Raw genomic sequence first — 20,815 nt, 5'->3', positions numbered from 1 at the left:
TGACTCACACCTGTCACAGTATAAACTGGAAAAATACCAAAATCATGATTTGTGCTTTCCGGGTTTGTTGCTGATGTGAGATTCAGCTGAACTTTTTGTTTTACCTACAAAACACAGAAACAAGAAAGCAAGTTAAATTCCACTGTTTCTTGTACACAGCTGAAATAAAACCTGATGATTGAGAAGACAGAGAATACAGGTGGCTTTTGTTTTGTTTAACTAAAGTTGCAGCATTTACTGTAATATTTAATCCACAGCAGATTGCAGGTTTGGGAGGCGGAACAAATTTTATTATTCCAGCAGTTTTTAAACGACAGCATTAAGTTTCACTGTTTGGTATCTCGCAACAGTTTTCCGGCTGCTGTGGAGGAATCGTGCACCAGATGGAGCCATTTCTGTTTGATTTCAGCATGAAGCTCACCTCACTTGACACACTGAAGACAAACTGGATCAGATAAATAACACCATCACAGCTGACAGATCAGTGATACTCGAAGCCAAACTGAGATAATATGATGTTTTTGTAGAACATGAGGAATAAAGACACGTAGAATGTTAAAGCTTTTTAAAGTGCAGGATTAATGAGGTGCATTTTAAATGATGCTGTCTGCTCGTCTGAGTTGTGAGGTTATGCAGGTTTACCCAAAATTACCTTTAACAAGCTTAGTTTAAAAAGCTGTCTTGTTTAATACCTTAACTCCTCACTGTTTCTTTGTCTATTTCTGGCACACGAAGCTTTCTACAGCTCCGAGGGTCGACATAATTAATTCTCTTAGTAATTAGCTCATTAAAGCAGGTTTTTTTAGAGTCTGAGCTTTCTGTAAAGCCTTGAATGATGACCTGAAAGAAGCAGAAATGTCAATCGTCAGCTGCTGAGAATATTGGGATAATTACTGCATGTTGGGATTTCCAGTAAGCTTTGAGCATGGAGAAAACTTTTTTTGAAATACTCAAGTCAAATACTCAGAACTGTACTTGAATAAAATGTACTTAAAACGCTGAGCAACATGAGGCTCATTTGGGATTCTGCTCAAACCACTGTGCACAGCTCGCCAAGCTCGATGATACCAAGCATGCTGTGGTTTCCTCTTGCAACTACAGGGGGGTTTTTGAACACCCCCTCCCCTCCCCAGATCAGGCACAGTGACACCAGCCACCTCCACATCCTCTACATGTCAGCTTCCTGCAGCTTGCAACACACCAGCAAAAACCAAAAACGTAAGAGTGAAGCTTGTAGAAGAGTCATTGGCAGAACCACATCAAGAGCTTTACCTGAAGGGTATTAGTCATGTCAGTATGTTTGAGGTAAATCTGAAAGTAGAACTGCAAAAAAAAAGTGGGGTTAGGGTTAAACAGACGCCATCATTCACTGATACTACACAATAATCAAACTACAGAGTGATGGTAATGAAGTGGATAATGTTTCCATTACAGAGACAATATAAATTAAATCCACTCGTATGATGCAACAATAAATCACATCCTGAAACGCTGAAATAAAAACACCAGAGTTTCGATCAGGAGCTCTTTAGATTTCTGTTTGGAGCGTTGTAGAAGACATACGTCTATAATTACTTCAATACATTAATCATCCAGTGATGAAGGGATATAACTGCAAGTTATTCTCTTTTGATGATTGGACTGTCACTTTGAATGAACTGTGAGTGAAGTGTTGCAGGGTGAAATGAGTCCAACAATACAAATACTGAGAATAGGCATTCTTGCACATGGGAGCAGAAAAAAACACATAATAATTAAGATTTTATGGAGAAAACAACATAAAAGTTGTTTTTGTGCCATAAACTGCAAAAAATGCAACAGTAATGAGTGGAAAATGTTTAACATCTCCACAAGGAAAACCCTCGTTTCAGCTCAGAGAGCAGAATTAGCTGTTAGCATGTAGCGATTTGGTCAGATTTTAATAAGGTGGAGGATGTTGTGCACAGAAACTGCAGAGAGAGACACGATTGAGCAGGATGTTGTCGGAGGTTTGATGCAGATCACTGTGTTGTGTTGCTATGAAGTAAAATCACAAACACAGCAGAGTCTGTGTTCATGATCTGGTGTCATTGATAAATAACAATTATTAAATCCTCTATTGACTATTGACATTATGTGTGAAGCCTAAATAAACTGCAGTCTAATACGAGGTTTAACGTAACACATCTGACATACATGTACAACTCTGATGAGCAACAACCAGCTAACTTGGGACCTCTGCTGGTTTAACTGGTCCCAAATAACAAATAATCCAGCACATAACCCTCTGTAAACCACACCAATTACACTTAAGTACTGCGTAGATTAAACAAACAAGACAAATCAAGTTAATTAGTCATTTTTAGAGGCGCTGGTAGGTAGATATTGTGACCTTAGGCTAGCAGTTTCCCCCTGTTTCCAGTCTTAATGCTAAGCTAAGATCACTGGCTGTTGGCTACAGTTGTATAATCCCAGTACAGATATGAGAGTGATTAAAATTTTCTCATTTTACTCAACAAGACAGCACATAATTTCCCAAAATGTCAAACTATTCCTTTAGCCCGGTGCTAGCTTCGTGTTGAGTGTACAGACATGCCTATGAGGGTTATGAGGGTTAACCTCAGCAAGAGAGCAAATAAATTTAATTCCTTTAATGAGTCTGCAGTATATTTCTAAGCAGCTCTCTACAGGCTGTGATTTTACTTAAATCATTTGTATATTTGCAGATGCACACCTGAATAAAGACCACTAGCTGTGTTCTGGCAGATAGTTTCTGTAAATTACTGTAAGATTCTTGCAGGGTCTCTGCAGTTGAATCAATACAGCAGGAACTCTGTCTGCCATCGTCTTCCCTTCATTTGCATGCAGCTAAAGGCATCTGTGTCCATCGCTGAGGGGCATCTCATCGGTCCAAGACCTCTCCGATATCAGGACAGATCATGGAAATGTGCTCCATAAATATGAAAATGGTCCTTCTACAGCCAGAAGAATATGGCAGCAGCGTTCTGTCCCTGCAGCTCTTCATTTTGATGCAAATGTGAGGCAGCCTTGCAGGTTCGAAGGGGGGGGAGGGGGACCAGGGGAAATGCAATTGGGGGATTTCTTTGTGAGGCCTGACGCAGATCCCAAATGTTCTCAGGGCTGAAAACAAAAACAGCATGGGTGCAGCACCGGCCACATTGGCCCCTTCAATAGATGCACCTTCTGCCAGACAAAAGCACTGAGCGCTTTTCCAGAAAAGTCCCCTCCTCAGAACTTCAGCCGCCACGAACCCACCGCTCATGAACCGCTTGTGCTGCTGGACTTTTTGGTGGAGCGATGAAGGGAGTCTCCCCGCCACTCAAAGAGAACTGACGCCCACTGGGAGCTCTCCGGCTGGCTCCTCCGTCCGCATGAAGCCAGTGTACATGGTGGCATGTGGCTGGGATTAGGAAATTTCACTGTGGATTAAAATCCTTCCAACGCCTCCATGGCCACTCGCTGAAAGAAAGGAGTCAGAAGTTCCAGCGGAGATCCAGTGAGCACTCCGAGCCCATGGTCTCACTGAGCAGGTACGTTGAAACTAAACTTTCTTTTTTCAGATGTGAGGGTGAATGAATGATTCACTTTGAGTGTTTTGTGGTGCTTTGATGTGGGTTTTAAGACATCTCTAACAGCAAAGATGAGTAATGTCTCACACATGCATTATTAGAGGAAAGTTAGTTTTATTATGAAGATGTTCCTTTATGCTGATGTTACACTGTGGTGAATACAGTTGTGACTGGCCAATTATATGAGAGCAAAACACAAAGAACTAAAGGAATCCAATGACAGTCCTTCTTTAAACTCTTATCAAGGCTTAATAACTGGAAAAAACAGCAACAGAATGAGCAGTTTTTATCATTTTCCAACAACAAAAAGATATAAAACTAATAAAACATGTACATAATCAGAATGAATAGCAGGTTTATAAAAATAATAATCACCAACAGTTGACAGGCAGCTCTGAAAAATGATGGCAAAACATGTTGTTAATAAGATTATTCTGCGTCTTTAGTGCCAGATTCAGTCAAAAGAAACCTGTTTCTAGAGTCTGGAGTCTAATCAGTGGCTGTTATGTAAGACTCAAAGTGGACCACGTGGTGCACGCTGCACATTACAAACAGGTGCAATAACTCAAATAAATGAACAATGCATTCTTTGAGCCTGTGTAGGACAGCCAGCGTGCTGCAGGTCTGTGCTAAACACACTCCTGTAATAATGAAGAAGAGAAGTTAGACGCTGTTCGTTTACAGCAGGATTATTTGCATGTTCTGACTGACATGTTCATCCATGTCACCCATCAATCACTTGAACTTCCATTTGCCTGAAAACAAATCAAGAAACTGCAGGATATGCAAAAGATGAAGATTGCCTGGAGCACAGATGCTAAAGGTGCTAAAGTTCAGGTTAAATAGTAATTCTGGTCAAAATAAGATGATGATGAAGGCGAGGGTGATGAAGGAACATGTCACTCAGTGCAACAGTGATGTTTATTTAATAGTTTTCGATCAATAGGCTACACAGATGGTTGCTGGAACACAAGGAACCAGGTTCAGACTCAACACTTAGCTTAGCTGTCCGGTCCCTGGAGCGAATAATCAAATAATAATCAAACGTTAAAATATTCAACGTGGTTTTTACATGGCCTGTCTACGGCTCTGGTTGTTGTTGACTGTAAAGCTCTTTGAGGCAAATTTGTGAAACCTGCACAAGGTGAGTCCTGCTCTGGAATACGTGGACGCTGCTTTGTACTAATCCTGCGTTTGGTCTCTCCAGCTCCAGGATGTTCCAGCTGCTCCAGGGTCACATCCAGCCAGCTGGACACCGAAGCCGCAAAGCTCGCCTGGTCACCAAAGATGGGCGCTGCAACATTGAGTTCGGCAACATCGAGTACAGTAACCACTTTGCGTACTTGGTGGACTTCTGGACCACCTTTGTGGAGATCCGCTGGCGCTTTGTTCTCCTCCTGTTTGTGGCTTCCTTCACAGGTAGCTGGTTCATTTTCAGCCTGCTGTGGTACTGGATCGCAAAGAGCAACGGGGACCTGACGGGACAAAACCGCACAGTTGGACATGTCCAGTGTGTGGACAACGTTAACGGCCTCACAACAGCGTTCCTCTACTCCTTGGAGACCCAGACCACCATTGGGTACGGTGGCAGGGCGCTGACCGGGCACTGTGCTGGCACTGTGGCTTTAATTATCGTCCAGTCTCTAATCGGAGTCTTCATCAACTGCTTCATGTGCGGCGTCATCTTGGCGAAGATCTCATTACCCAAAAAAAGGGCAAAGACCGTCACCTTCAGCGACACCGCTGTCATCTGCTTAAAGAAAGGAAGTCTGTGTCTCCTGATCAGAGTGGCCAACCTTCGAAAGACCTTGTTGATCGGCAGCCAGATCTACGGCAAGCTGCTCAGGACAACAACCACACCAGATGGAGAGACCATCATCCTGGACCAGGTGGACATTGAGTTTATGGTTGACGCCGGCAAGGATAACTTGTTTTTTGTTTGCCCTCTGACCCTCTACCACGTGATTAACAGATCGAGTCCTTTCTACAATCTGTCAGCCGACTCCCTCCCCCAGCAGGACTTCGAGTTGGTGGTCTTTTTGGATGGGATGGCCGAGTCCACCAGCTCCGCCTGTCAGGTCCGAACCTCCTACATCCCACAGGAGATTCAGTGGGGATACAGCTTCCTGCCCATCATCTCTCGCACCAAGACGGGAAAGTACCGCGTAGATTTCTCAAACTTTTCCAAAAGCGTTCGCGTCACCACGCCGCACTGTGTCCGCTGCTTCGAGACAGACTCAGACCAGAGAAACCACAACAGCCACAATCAAGAAAATCACAACAACCAGGAGAAGCTGGGCATCGACAACCTGGGCTTCCAGGTGATTGACATCCACGACTCTGTGGACATCACCAAAATGTGAGCAGACAGGAGAGGATGAGCGAGATGAACCACGTGTTTGTCACTTCCTATTAAACAAAGTTTCAGCTGTCAGACTGCAGAGGAGTGCGTCGCTGAGGGAGTATTTGACCACGCTGCTTCCTCCAGCCGACACGTGAATTAACGGTGGACCTTGAACAGCACAGACGTTGAAAGTTATTAAACTGATGGCTAAAAATTCAGACGTGAGTGCGAGTGAAGCTCTCGCTCAGCAGCTCATTACAATCAAAGCACCTTTGGGACTTGTGACTCCGTCTAGGAAAAATGTGGAAGAGGGAGAAGGAGGGACTGAAGCTTTGACATGGAAAATGAAAGGAGTAAAATACTGGATGGCACAGTGGGAAGGCTCCTTCTAGAGGAGATTAGCGCCTGAGCCTGTTCTAATGAAAAACTTCATGTTATAGAGGCCGGGGAGGGAAATAAAATGTGGGCAGGCCTCTGAGTTTTCTCATTATTCCTACTAAAACACTAACTGAGTGCTGCTTGTTTTGGCACGTCTTGATAATTAGGAAACTGTGAACGTACAGTAGCTGCAAAGTGATTTTAATTGTGACCAGTCTACAGTTTGTAGATCATATTGTGTAACACTGAAGCTTCTTCTCAGGGAAAGTAACATCTTTAGCTGGAATAAACCTTTTTTAAACAATCCACTGAATTTTTGTTCAGTCTTTGTCTTTTATTGTTCTACACGTTGATGAACTTTATGGATCCCCTGCAGGAAAGTGTCACAGCAGCAGTGGTGGAAGAAGTACTCAGATCTTTTGAAGTAAAAGTACCACAGTGTGAAAATACTAAAAGTCCTGCATGTGAAGTCCTGCTCCCCTGTCTGTCTCTGTCTATGGACGAGGCGTTTGAGTGCTGCTCCCCCTCTCTTCACACCTGAATACCTGCTCAACCTGCACACCTGCCTTCCATCAGCTCATCACCTTCTCCAGTGCATCATCCCGGCTCTTCTCCTCCTTTCCAGATTGTTCTGCAGTGGCAGTCAGGATCGGGACTCCAGTTTAAAGATTCATTCGTGGTGTTTCCTGTCAGTAACTGCTTTCCCTCGAGCTTCAGGATCGTCCTTTGTCTGCCTGCCTGCCCACACCCACAGAGAGGTACAATAGTACATTTCCACACTTTTAGCCCCAGGTTTAAACTGTAGAAAAAAACTGTACAACAATTATCCTAAAATCAGTCTTTGGCTAAAGGTGAATCATGTGACATGTCCTGTCATGTCCTGTCAGGCACAGCAGCTGTGATCCTCCACCTTTCATTTGTGCTCCTCTTGAGGAAAGAAGCTGCTCTGCGGTACAAATTTCCCCAGAGATAAAGGTATGAAATCCAGATACGATCAGGTATCTCATGCTAAGGCGAGCTTACTGCACGACACTGAGGTACAACAGAAGAAACCAGGAAACACACATGTACTCTAGAACTGGAAAGTACACTCATCAGTGAGTAATGTTGGTGTGACTGGAGGACAAGAGAAATGTAAAAAAAAAAAAGTTTGATATTAGTTGTGCTGAGAAACAAAGACTGCAGTGTTACACAAAGGAGAATACTGCATATACTGCAGTAAAGGTACTGCTTTGTGCCTTTGGTTGCTTGTAGAAATGTCCTGACTTCACCTCGCTCGTATTTATCTGCTAAATGTCTTATTTTTATCTGAAACACGTCAGACAGCATCACTGTGCTGCATTTCAATGGGCTGTTCACTCAATCGATCGATGCTCACTTTGACAGAAATCACCCAGCATGCACCTCTGAATCCTCAGCCTCCCGCCTTCTGATTATCCCCATGTGGGAAATTAGCAGAACTCATCTTTATACTTGTAATGGAATATTTTCAGAGTGGTTTTAGTCATTAAACATCACGTCACCCATGCAGAGAAGCGGCTGTACTATTTGTGTGTTGACCTCTCTGGCTCAGCAGAGGCTGTGTTGTTCTCATTGTTGAGCAGGAGGTGAACTGAGGGGCACAAAGGTCAGCTTGAACGAGCATTAAGAGGTTTCAAATGCAAATACTCTGCGTGCAGTGTTAGCAGCTGTACACTGCAGCTATCAGCCGCTGCTAACACTGTTACCACAGAGGGTTCAGAGGCTTGTTGACACATCAGACGTGTGTGCAGGGCGGCAGGATTAGCTTTGGTTAGCTTTGGTCAGCCGGACGACAAACGAAGCACAGCTGGATGAAAGGTTATTAATTAAAACTCAGCAGAAAACTTAACGCTGTCGAATCAGCTCTGCTCAGATGTTAAACTGTCATTTTAGAACCATCAGCAGCTGTTCTCAAACAGTTTCATGCAATTTAACTGGCATCTATTAATTAGTGTTAATTAAATGAATAGTTCACAGAGGCTCACACCTGGAGGTCCTGTTTAGACGTACAGTAAACTGTAAGCTTGTGACAAAATAAAGGCAGTCAATGCAACAATAGTTATAATCCATTTTGCATAATAAGGACTTTAACTTTTGGTACTTTCGTGCAGGACTTTTACTTGTAATGGAGTACTTTTTCTTTGTTGTATTGCTGCTTTTACTGTGAGGACTTTCGTGTCATGACTTCCTCCTTATCAATAATCCCGTCTCCCTGCACTGAAGGCTGCACACTCATAACAGCTGCGACAGCTGACCCGGCCACTAGAGAGCATCAGAGAGCTGCTTTCATTACCATAAAAATATTATTATTATAAACAATTAATGCTGCAAAAAATGTGTTTTTTTTCCAGTCTGTCCCAGTTCTGCCAGCAGACTCTCTTTAATATGCTCAGTGATGTTTGAAAAGGTTCAGCAACAAACTACAAACATTTGATGTTCCCACTTTCCCCGGATGCCCTGCAGTTTCCAAAGCAGCATCTGATATTCACCTGCTGCTTCACGCTGCGCTGACGGACCTTGTTGTAGCAGCAGTGTGTCTCTCACAGGGAGTCAGGTTGTTCATTTAAGACCAGCTCCAACATGAGGCACATTCCTCTGAAACAGCTTTCATCCCATTTGGATTTACAGAAGCGAGTTAACTGGGCTTCATCTGCATAACAATGAGAAGTGTGGGGAGGGATCGGCACAGTGAGTCTGAGGCAGCCCAGGCAGTGACGAGGGCTGAGAGGGAGATAGCAGCTCGTGATAATGTTAAAGTTAAGATTACTGGTGGTTCTTCTTCGGCCAACTTATTTTCAATGCAGAAATCCTTGTTTCAAGGCTTAAAGTAGGATTTTTCATAATTTTCGTGCAGCAGCCTGCTTCATTCTTTGTTGTTTGGAGCTGCAGGCACTCATTTCTAGAGCTTTTTAAAAAAATAAATCAAGTGTAGCTAGTGTAGTGTAGCTGTGAGCTAGTTAGCAGGACATGCTAACGTTAGAGGAGAAAACACTCTCTTGTATTTTTGTTTGTGGATAAAGTATAAAAGAAACCACCATCCAAAGTCTTTGATATGAGGAGTATCACTCCAATCCATAGTAACTGTAACTACACCTGCTGAGCAAGCTACCTTGCTAAGCTATGATTGCTCAGGGGCGGGACTTATTGCCTGAAAATGCTACATCCTTAATTACAGGCCCACTGCTTGATTTAGAGAATAAAGTTAAACTATTGAAAGCATATGAGGAAAAAAATACTGCAGTATGTCTGTAGTGTAGTAAAGCATACTGTACTTAATACCTGTCATAGGAGAGCAACATTTCCGTCTAAAGTATTTTGCAAAGAAAAATATATTATGTGGAAAGTAAACATCCACATGTAATCTCCATCATGTTTCAGATGTTGTTTACACAGCGGTGGTCCTGATCGTTGCCTTTGCTGTAACACACACATTTAATGAAACATTTTGTGACTGCAGCAGAAGAAAAATTCAAATTATCACATTTAAAAACAGCCCAAACTCTTTGAATCAGTGTCAAATGTATTTTATTGACAACTCCTGTATCCATATGGGAAGCAAAATGGAATCATCTCACATGTAAACATGTTGTTTAAGGTCACTTGAATGTTGAGTGTTGAGAAACAATAATGGGCTTCGTCACCACGATCGTATTTTAGACTGTTTATGTGAAGCTCAGCATGCATAAGAACTTCCCCAGCAGCCTTTGTTTCACCTCAGAAAATTATTAATCAGGGTCAAAGAAAAGGCAAGAGCAGAAACTTTTTTATGTTTTGGAAATTTCCTTCAAATCACTGGTGTTTAACACCGCAGACGCCTCATCGATGATCAGCGTTTATGCCCTGACGATGGCGCTAGAGGGAAATTTAGTGGATCTCCACAGTCATCAGGATTCATCCTCTGGGAACCATGAATGTCTGTAGAAAATGTCAGTTTTTATTTCTATCATGTTTCTTCAGATTCATGGAGGTAAAACAAAGAAGCATTTATGGACTGTGGGTTGAGTGGCGTCATGTCATGAACTTGTGTTTGAGCACAAATACCTGATTTAGATGTAAAGTTATCTTAGTTTCCTAAGGTGAGTAAATCCTGTGTTGGATTGATATAAATCAGCTGATATTTTGGCACTGAGGGAGGAAACAGTGTGAGCGAGCGGCGCTCAGCCTGCTCGCTGTGAAGTGACGGCGCTAACTGCTGAGCAACTGTGCTGCCTTTTAATTAACTATTAAATGATTAATTAGTGTAGCTAATGGAGCTAGTTTTTAATTACGACCTATTTCTGGTGTGTAATTACCGCTGTGCTTCATTTTTACATGCTCATTTCCCCTCCTCACACACACCTTCAGTTCCCGTAAAACTGAAGTGGTGTCTGCCTGTTTTTCATTCTGTATGAACATTTTTATGAATCTCAAACTGCCAGATTTGACTGCTTGTTCTCACAGATTGCACGCTCTGTGGCTTCACAGCTGCTCCAAGTTTTTTACCCATAAGTCAACGTATCGTGCAGCATGATGACGTGCAACCACGAGGCCAAAAGAAGTTGGGAAGCTGCACCACAGGTGGACAAATCAGACTGAAAATCATTAGCAAACAAAGTGTTTATCTCTTATAGCATTTTTAAGTCAGTGAACCATCGCTTTTCCTGTGGGAATGATGAATTTCCTGCTAATCTATCCAATAAATTGAAAGCATTGATTAATGGAGACGCAGGATTCCAGCGAAGCATCTGCCTCTGCTTTGCAGCTAACTGTGCTAAATCCCAGATGTGACTGTGGTGAAGGGACAGTGACATTTTTATTTCTGCAGCTTTTCTCCGAAAGCTTTCTTCTGCCAGCGAGGAAGATGTTGCGCAACTCTTTTACGCTATTGTTCTCGAAATTGCCTCCATGAGCGGATTCAACACACGCACACAGCATCAGTGAATCAGATGTTCAACAGCGTCTCATTCGACCAGCTGGTCAGCTGCCGGCGTAAATATCCATCACATTTACATTAAGCAGCTTCTCAGCCGGCAGAGAGAAGCTGGGAATGGACTGATGGAGCTGATATGAATATTTTAGCTTGATTCTCCTCAGCTGCTTCACAAAGACGTTTCAAAACGTCCCGAGGGAACGGCTTTGGGCTGCATGTCATTTATGCTGAGAAATGATCAATTGGACGTAGGTTTCCCACAGAATGACTGAGCTCAGATCAGGTTCGTTCAGTGTCTGTAGATCAGATGAGGGTCACCTCACGGACAGATGTGAGCGCTCGTGGTTTCCTCTCACAGCTGGATCAGTAATATAGAGCAGTGACCTTCAGTCACACACCTGCTGGCAGTGAGATAAGGGCTTTTATTCCTCTTCCTATTAAACACTTATTGCCTCTGTAAATGTGAAGTATTGTAACACTGAGTCTATATTTTACAGTTCGCCTTCACTGAAGAGGAATGATTGGATTTGACTTCTTCTCTGTTCGTGGTTCCCAGCTTTTTTAGCTTCAGTTCTGTCTTCCTCTGACCACATCATCATCACTGGTTTCATGTGTTGTAGTTGTAACCAAAGACTGATGTTTGCTCCATGTTTGTTTCTAATAATTTTTACTAGTTAATTTAAACCTGCTTTAACTCAACGTAGTACTGACATACAGTTGAATTATCTCCTTATAAAGCTGATATGATGAACAAGTTGCAAACAGCTGCTCATGTATAAATCCAGCAGACATGGTGGCACATTAGCATTTGTTTATGGCCATTAAGTCCAACATATCTCCGTTTTTTTAGCTCTGATTCAGCTGCTAAATGCTCCACTGAGGCCTTGACCACACGAATATGGATATTTTGTAAAACATTTTCCCCTCTGTTAAAAAAAAACGACCTTCATTTGATAAAATATCTCTGACTCCAAACGCTCATACAAGCATGCCGGGCCAGTAGGTGGCGATAACATCTACATGAAGCATACATCAAATACCAGAGAGGAACGCTGTGATCGAGCACAGTGAGCTTATTTACCTTTGGTGGCATTAACTTCAGCACACAAACAACATCAGCTAATTGTTTATTTGTAGATTTAACAGCTTTCTGGCACGCGGCGCTAATAAACATGAACCTGTAGTCCACATTGTTGTTTCATCTGCACATCCTCATTATGAGTAAATAATGCTGTTTTACATTAGAGGGCATTTTGAAAAGTCTTTATTTCACGGCCTAAAAGGCCCAAACAATGTTCATTTTGTGAAAAAACCCATATGCATGTGGTCAAAGCCTCAGGATGTTTTGTTCGCCTCTTTGCTAAAAGCAGAGTTTCGACAGCAGATGTTAGCATCTGAGCTAAATAAGCACAAATAATTTTGACATTTTCAGTCGCACATGAAGTGAAATCTAAAGGAGAGCAGCTTCACAGAAAAGATCTGGATTGAACAGTTCAGCATGGAAAGGATCTGAATTTAATATCTTTATTTTAGCCGACACAGATCCATGACAACACTCCAGGATCAATACTGATCCCTGTGACTGGCTCAGGACAGCCTATTGATTAGAGCAGCTTCCACAAAACAAACTCTTTATTTCTAAGAAAAAAAGTGCTGAAAATAAAACTTTGCATGGCAGAAACGAGGTTTGTGTTTTTCTGCCTTCCTCTTTTGGTTACTGTGCAGCTCTTTTCATCTTAAAAACAGATTTATTTTACTGATTATTTGACTTTTCTTCCTCGTATGTGAAAACACTCTGTGCGCTGTAATAAGCCTCTGGACCCTTCAAATGCATCCTGTGGCCCCCTGTGGGGTCCCAACCCATACACTGGGAACCAGTTTCTTTACCACTTCGCAGTTGTTTTATCTCCTTGTTATTTGCTTATTGAATTCATCTTCTGGATGTTCTTCCTGGGTTCTGTTCAGCTCTGAGGTATATTTGACTTCTCTTGTGTATTTGTAACCTACTTAAGTCGCAGCTTGAACAGCGCGAAGACACACAAACAAGGATTTACTTCCTGTGCTTAACTTTTCTCAAACTCTCTGACTTTTAGCGTCAGTCTGGATGTCGTTGACAGACTGTTTCCACACAGAAGTTATAAGGTCGATAAGTGAGGAGTGAGACGTTTCCATCTTTAATGAGGAGCTGTGACTGCGGTCTTTCGGTTTAAAGAGGCTGGAAAATGTAAAAGCCGCGTCTTCAGATCATTTAGCACAATTATTTTGGCCTGGAAAGTAGCCGTCACGGCACATTTTGGCCATGTGTTATGCAGCACAAAGCCTCCTCTGGAGGTTTTATGATGCTGGAACATCTCAAGTGACAAAATGTGCTGAAGGTCACGGCGCTGATGTCTTGTGCACACAGGAAGACGAGACGTGTCATGATACAGGAGTCTGTGTGTGGCTGCTTTTGCATGTCGCCCTTTAACATGAATTAATGATAGTTGTGTGTGTGCAGAACAAATGTTTGAATCACAAACTGTGGGAGCTGCTGTGCTCGTTCTCATGCACATCGTTCAGCATGAAGGGCTGAACGTGCTGATTTTCTGCTGTAAATCCACAAACACTTTCTACCTGAGGCTCCTTGAATCACAACAAAGCTAAAGAGAGAATATCACTCCTCCTCTCTGTGCAGGCAGGTCAAAGGTCAGCTTTTCTGACATTTCCTTCCTTCAGCTCTGTTTATTCTGACAGCCACATGCGTCCAGTCACACATACTGAACTGTGGCTGCTGGCGCTGCGCACACACGCGCAGGAAGCGAGTCGACTTGGATATTATTAGCTCGTCTTCACTCACTGCAGCGCTGATCGGCTTTGACATCGCTCATGATCATCTGGTACGAGCGCCCGCAGCCCCAGTTCACTTCATCTGAGACGCTGCGATGCAAATCAAGTGAAACGTCTGAGGGTGTTTGGCTCAGCGAGCGGCCGCACTTTATCTCCATTTAAATACTAAAGCAATGTTTTTCATTACAGCTTTTTTTCCCCTTCAAAGAAGGCTGCTGGAGGAATCCTCGATAGAAAAAAGACACGTAATAGAACAGACTGGACAAACAAACCACAGTCGCAGAAACAACCACTTTACATTTTTAGAATATTTCAAACACAGAAGCGTCCAATCTTACATGGATCGTGTGGCCTGAGTGAAACCCCACTGAACTCTTTGATGGTGGATTCTTGGTTGTTTTGGCCACAACAGACAACGCTGGTGCGAATAAATCAAAATAAAAACCCTCTCAGGACTGAACTGTTCGACCTTCACTCAAATCTCACTGACACAGAGGGGCTGCAGGTGATGTGGCGTGGCAGGCACCTGTAAAGGGGGAGGGGGCATGAGGTCCACGGGTCTGGATTCAGCATCACCCCGGGTCCATCCGCACTGCACTTTTCCCTCTAAGACCCTGAGTGGACACAGAGCTGCATGTCTGTTCGCAGCCAGCGCCCAGTTACATCACAGCTTTACGTCCCAGAGACGCTTCTTGAAATGATCATCGTCAGATCTGTGGTTGAAGGAATAGTTTGACATTTTGGGAAATACACTTATTCGCTTTCTTGAGATGACAAGATTGACACTACTCTCGCATGTGTACTCCAAATGTGAAGCCAGTTAGCTTAGCTTAGCATAAAGACTGGGAACGGGGGGAAACTGTTAGCCTGGCTCCATCCAAAGGGATCAAAATCCCATTGGTGGGTCCCTGTTTCTATTCTTTATGCTAAGCTAAGCTAAGCTAATCTAAGCTAACCATCTCCTGGTTCTGGCTTCATTTTTACATGAGGTAAAATAATGAGTGATTTCTTAAATCTTCTTTCTGTGGTTGTGTTACGAGTTTGCATATTAAAAAAGGTGAGATGTCCTTCCTTTATTTAGCAAAACGCTGCAGGCAAAGGCATTAAATTAAATAAAAATAATGACCAAAACAACAAAATGAAAGAATGAAAGGTCAAAAACTAAACTGAAGAGGAAAAGGAGAAATATTGCAAAACAACAAAATTCCTTTCAGTTTCATTTACTAATTAAAACAAATTTCCTTGTTCAGGATTTAACAGACTTAAAAAATCCACTGTGTCTTTGAGCCATAATTAATTTAAGGATAATAATAACACTTTTAATCACAGTAAGATCTGTGAATGTGGCCGCGTCGCCAGAAAGAAGGTCAGATGATCAGAAACCAGCCAATAATCAAAGCTCATAATTCCACCTTCACGTTCTCTGATCTGGAGGTTTGTTTACAACCTGTCTGATCTTTCTTTTTATTATATGACATTTTATTCTTTTGAATTTTTCCACAATAAATAAAAACACAAGGAGCAAAACAAAACAGACACACAGATACAAAAACCAGCCAAACAAACCAGAAACACTAAGAAGGAACAAATAAACTGAAGAAACTGAAAGCGTGTGTTTGTATATCGCTCATTAATTCACTTCACTGACACAAAAAGCTGCATTTCTGCGTCAGAAAGTTTAGGATTTGTTGGGTAATGTAGTTTCCAGGTAATGAGTGAAGCAGCTTCACCGAGTTTCAGCTCATCAGAGGAGAAAGCGAAGATGCAGAGACGTGGGCAGAGAGCTGGAGGCTGGATATCAGATGACAGAGATGAAGCATCTTTTGGCACTTCCACTTCCTCTTCGTGATGCAGCTGCATTCACAGATCTCAGCAGTTTGTTTGCAGACAGAAACGATGGCCAAAAATCCCAAAAATTACCCACGTTGTAAAAAACATCCCACAACTACCCTCTAATGAAGCCATCAGAGCCCTGAAATGCATTCTTACTTATTTCAGAAGGCTTCCAGGCAAACAACGTGGGTGAAATCAGAACAACTCAATGCAAATCTTCAAAGACCTCTGAGTGTTTTCTGTAGATGCTTTATGCAACTGGGCACCGGCCTGCAAAAGGCATCTTCATGTACTTTGTCAAGCTGTGGTAAGCATGCACTTATGAGTTATTGATGAGCGTTCAAGAGCAGAACCGTCGAAAACTACATTCCAGAGCTTTTCCCTTTTCGATTGTGAAGGATGGATAATGAGAAAACAGCAGAGTGAAGCGAGAGGGAAGCCTCCTAAACCTCCTCCTGTTCGACTGTGGGCTGGCAGAGCGCTGGCATTCTCATAGAGATTAAATTCCCTTCGCTGTGCGTCTCCGTTCGGGGGGAGAAAGAGAAACACTGGCCGCCTTGAAAGGAGATGCAGCTCTTCATTTAGCACGGTAAACAAGAAGCTTTGAAGTCAGCCATTTAAAATAGGATTTACATGAATAAATAAATCTTGTGAGCGCCGACGCTGATCGTGAAATCGCACAAGAAGGCAGACGGCTTCGGGTGATCGTCTGTGATGCTCGCACACGAGGCGCCGCAGAGAAACACCGGCGGGTTTTAGTCCAGGTATCGATCATTAACACCAGCTGCTGCTTCAACTCTTCATGATGTTTCCAAGCATGAACGTCACTGTCTGACGACACGAGGAGAGACAGTGAGGGATCATATCAAGCACCTTGTTATTGATGCCCCATTCGTTTCAGTGACTCCTGGCGTCTCAAAGCGTCTCTGTGCTAAACTGTACGAATGAGCGATGGGATCCTCCTTTCATTCCCTCGTTGTGCTTCACAACCCTGTGCTTCACCTTCCTCCATGAAAAGTATAAAAAAAATAAAATTTAAAGTCACGATAAAAACCTTCCTCCTCAGGGATGGACTTCGAAAGCATTTCATTTAATTCCAACGCAGCGTCAAAGCTGACGACGTGTCAGCGGCGTGTTTTTGTTCCATCGTCCACGCGGCTGCGAACCCCACCGGAAGTGTTTGTTAACTCGCTCAGATTTGACTGATTTGGTCATTTTTCTTGATATCTGTGCTTCTATCACGAGTTCACCTCATCGTTAAACGGTTTGTTTTTTGTCTTATTTGTGTTCATTGTTTATGTACGATCAGCGATTGATCTAACGTGTCTTGAGAAAGAATGAGGAGAGGTTGAAGGTCGGATAAAGGGTTCGTCGGAGCTTAAATGTGGCTATCGGAGCCCATCCCTGGTTCCTGGTCCCTGGTCCCTGCTTCCGCCGCCGCCTCACCATCTCTGCTCTGGTTACATTTGTGTGTCATGGATGGAGAACAGAAACGGACGCCTGCGGTGCTGCCTGTCTCTGGATCAGTCTTTGCTTACATGATTGTTTGGTTCCACGTCTTGGAAGACCTCTCGAAGCAGCTTTTCATCCTCCTCTTCCTCCTCCTCCTCCTGCTTATCGGTACGGCGGTTCGGGCTGTTGAGGGCTCGGCCTGTAAAGCTGCTGCACTCTGACCGGCCGCCCATTGGCCGGCCAGCCGCCCGGTAACTGTCCGATGACCCTGAGGCCGACCGGCTGGCCGTGTCCTGGGAGCGGGGTGCTGGGGCTGAGGATGTGGGTCTGTCCCGGTTGGGGTTCTGGCGGGGGGGTGCTGCTTTGATAGCCTGGAGCCGAGGCGGGGGGAGAAACGGGGTAATGGGGGAGGAGGATGGCCGGCGTGAGGCCGTAGCGCACCTGGAACACTCTCAGAGGTCCCTGTGCTACGAAGCCGTTGGGCCGCTGAGGCTCCTGAGGCTGCTCCGAGTCCTTCTTCACCTCCGGGACTTTGCTCTCCTCCGCCCTCTTGGTTTTGCTCGGCTGCTGCTTGGCCCGAGCGACCTCCTGCATCTTCTCCGCTTGAGCCCGGCGGACGTGGTATGTCTTCCTGGAGCTCTGGAAGGAGTCCAAGAACTCATCCAGGCTTAGGTTTCCCTCCATGAACTTCTCCAGCAGCTCCTGTGAAGAAGGGCAGACAAATAAACCAACATCAGCAGACGGGACAACACACAAAGGGAGGTCCGCCACAGGGAACCCTTCAAACAAACTCCTCCGAGGAGAAAGAGGATTTAATCAGCTCCGGGATGTTTACCCATGAACTTTGGCACAGTTTGTCAGCCACAGTACATCACTGTGAGGACATTTTACACAGCTAACAGCTAACGCTGCAACTGTTACATTTGGCAGAGCTTGAAAGCCGTGTGATCCGTCTCTGAACGAGTTCCCAGGACGCGAGAAGCCGAGTGCGAGCCTCGTCTGGTCGAGGACAGAAGTTATATTTGTGAAGTAATCGCTGCATAAACCACCGTGATTGTTTCAAAGCCAGCTCTGATTTAGTTTTGTTTTACAAGCCTGGGATTAAAAAGCAGAGGCTTATTCACATTTTGGTCAGTTCATTACATTCTGCGTGTTCACGCTGGGAAACAGTGGGAGGTTTGTTTCCAAAATATAGAGCTTCATGTGTATTTCCATCCACTTAAGAACTCGGCACTCGGCTGGCTTTCTGCAGTAACCTGATTTCTTTCTGACACGTCATGTAAATGAGGTTTCTGTCATCGGGGTAAAGGATTAGAAAAACCTCATTTCAGCTGGCGGAGCCTGATTTTTTGGTCGTGTAGTCACATTAACAGGTTTGTGACGAGGTTCTTTATTTCAAATACAAGTATTGCTGTGAGATCAGTCGGTGGGATGAAAGGAACGATGGTCTCACTCTGCTGTGATGACTGAACGTGACACTAACACAAAGTCTGAATTAGACGGGGGGGGAAACACTTCAAATGCTTTCAAAAACGAGACTAAAAACTGTATTTATCACCTAATGATCAGGTTTCTGCAGCAGGAATCAAACCGCATCAGACAGATTTCTTTTATTTCCTTAATCTGACAGAGGAAAGGGTTTTTTTTGTTTCTGATGATAAAGATCAACTGACTGTGAGTGAAGACATGTCAAGTAAACAGTGTGGAAGAAGAAGAAAAAGAAGCTAATGAGGGTTTTCATTAGAATCATTTTGTCAATAAAATGTCAGAAGGTCAAATATTCAGTTTCGTCTAACCAGCAAAACAAACCCCAAAACATTCAGTTTACTATGACAGACCATAAAAAAACAGCAAATAATCACACTTGAGAAGGAGAAACCAGCTGTTATTGAGCATTTTAGCTCAAAATGTGACTTAAACTAATTAAGAAGAGTTGACTTTCAGCTGCTTTCTGGCTGATCGATTGCTGATTCTCTTCCATAGAAACGACCATTAAAGCAGTGAGAATTAGCAGAAGTGTGCAAGAAGAGTGTAAAATCCTCCCAATGAGCTTCCCCCACTAATCTGCGGTACTTCAACTGGAGGCTGACAGGAAGGAGATTCCTCACGACTCGTTTCAGTTTGATTTCACACACTTCTTATGTGCTGATCCGAAACGTCTGTGTGTCCAAACCCCGACAGACGTCCTTCCTGTGAGCCTGTTTTCTCTGAGCTCCATCCTTACTAAAAGCACATCAGTGAGCCGCCCTGCTGCACTGGGTGACATGTTCCTTTATTACCTGCAGTTATTCTGAGTCGATGCCACGTTCACCACCCAGCTGCTGTGAAACCAGAGCTACATGTGAATTAACCAGCAGCTAAAAACAGCCCCCATCACACGCACTTTGCTACCGCTTTGTTAGCCTTTGCTAACGACCGCAGTGACTGAGTATTTCCTGACACGAGTCCTTTCCTTCAGCTCTCAGCGTTTCACTTGTGTGGAGAAAACGAGATTTTGGAGCTCCTGATTGGACACTGCTGGACAGCCGGCCGGCCTGCGCACACTGCATCACTCATGCGTCAACATGAATGGGTGAAACGGGGTCAGTGGGACAAGCCATTTAGATCTGAAACAATCAATCAGCCAGCCGACACAACGATCAGTGGCAACAATTTTAATAATCAATGAATCATTAGAGACATTTTACCGAGCGAAAATACCAAAAGCTTGATGCTTCCAGCCTCTCAAACCACTCAATATGTCACCTTTCACAAACAAAATGACTGACAGGAAATAGTCTGCAGATTAATTAATCGTGGAAATAACACAATTATATCTAACTGATCCCACATCAATCATCGTCTTATTTGTTGCTTTCTGACATTGTGTTTTCTTTTGATTTAATAAATGGTTCAAATTAAAACTAGTAGCATCTCATTTAGTTATTATGGAGGAGAGTTGCCATCAGTGCAAACACGATATATCCTCATTAACAGCTAACTATCACTTGTTTTTAATCCTCTTCCTCACTGTTTACCTGGAATGTTTTATTTACGGTTATGTTTGACATAAAAAACCTACTTTTCTTTATCAGCTTGAGGAAATAAGAGCAGCAAACATTTCTGCTGGTGAATCCTTCATCATGAAGCCTTGTATTCAGGGTTTTCGTCCATGTGAAAACGTCACTTTGGCAGCAGTGCAGACCCTGACAGCATCATTCTCCTCTCAGCTTCAACTCATAATGAGCAGCAAACCGAAGCTCTGATCCCAGACCAGCCTGCGTGCCCTCCGTTCAGCAGAAATCTGAACCAGAGACGCACCAAAACACCCTTTTTTCACTTGGAAACTGGTTTTACACACATTACAGGAGGAAGAAGCTGCTGGTCGGAGCCTCCAAAGGCAGGAAAAACACGTTTTCATGGCCGCGGTGCCACGACTTTGAGTTCTGACAGAAGATGTTTTGGAAACTGTCTCGTTCGTTCTAGAACTATCACGGAAATCAA

General features: G+C 43.6%; 2 protein-coding genes across 2 annotated transcripts in view; one reads left to right on the top strand and one right to left on the bottom strand.

Annotated features, from left to right (window-relative positions):
- Positions 1-3,151: 3,151 nt before the first annotated feature.
- On the top strand, positions 3,152-6,602 carry LOC143333018 (ATP-sensitive inward rectifier potassium channel 1-like). Its single transcript, XM_076750934.1, has 2 exons — positions 3,152-3,530; positions 4,777-6,602. The coding sequence occupies exons 1-2, from the start codon at positions 3,514-3,516 to the stop codon at positions 5,930-5,932; spliced, it is 1,173 nt and encodes a 390-aa protein (XP_076607049.1). The 5' UTR covers positions 3,152-3,513; the 3' UTR covers positions 5,933-6,602.
- A 6,127-nt stretch (positions 6,603-12,729) lies between these two features.
- vps37d (VPS37D subunit of ESCRT-I) overlaps positions 12,730-20,815 on the bottom strand; it is a 29,700-nt gene continuing 21,614 nt past the window's right edge. The window contains exon 4 of the mRNA XM_076751108.1: positions 12,730-18,034. Coding sequence (XP_076607223.1) covers positions 17,495-18,034 — 540 coding nt within the window. The 3' untranslated portion in view covers positions 12,730-17,494. The remainder of the gene's footprint in view (positions 18,035-20,815) is intronic.

This window comes from Chaetodon auriga, chromosome 15 (assembly GCF_051107435.1).
Source record: "Chaetodon auriga isolate fChaAug3 chromosome 15, fChaAug3.hap1, whole genome shotgun sequence".
In the NCBI taxonomy this organism is placed as follows: Eukaryota; Metazoa; Chordata; class Actinopteri; order Chaetodontiformes; family Chaetodontidae; genus Chaetodon; species Chaetodon auriga.
This window is presented reverse-complemented; position numbering and strand designations above follow the sequence as displayed.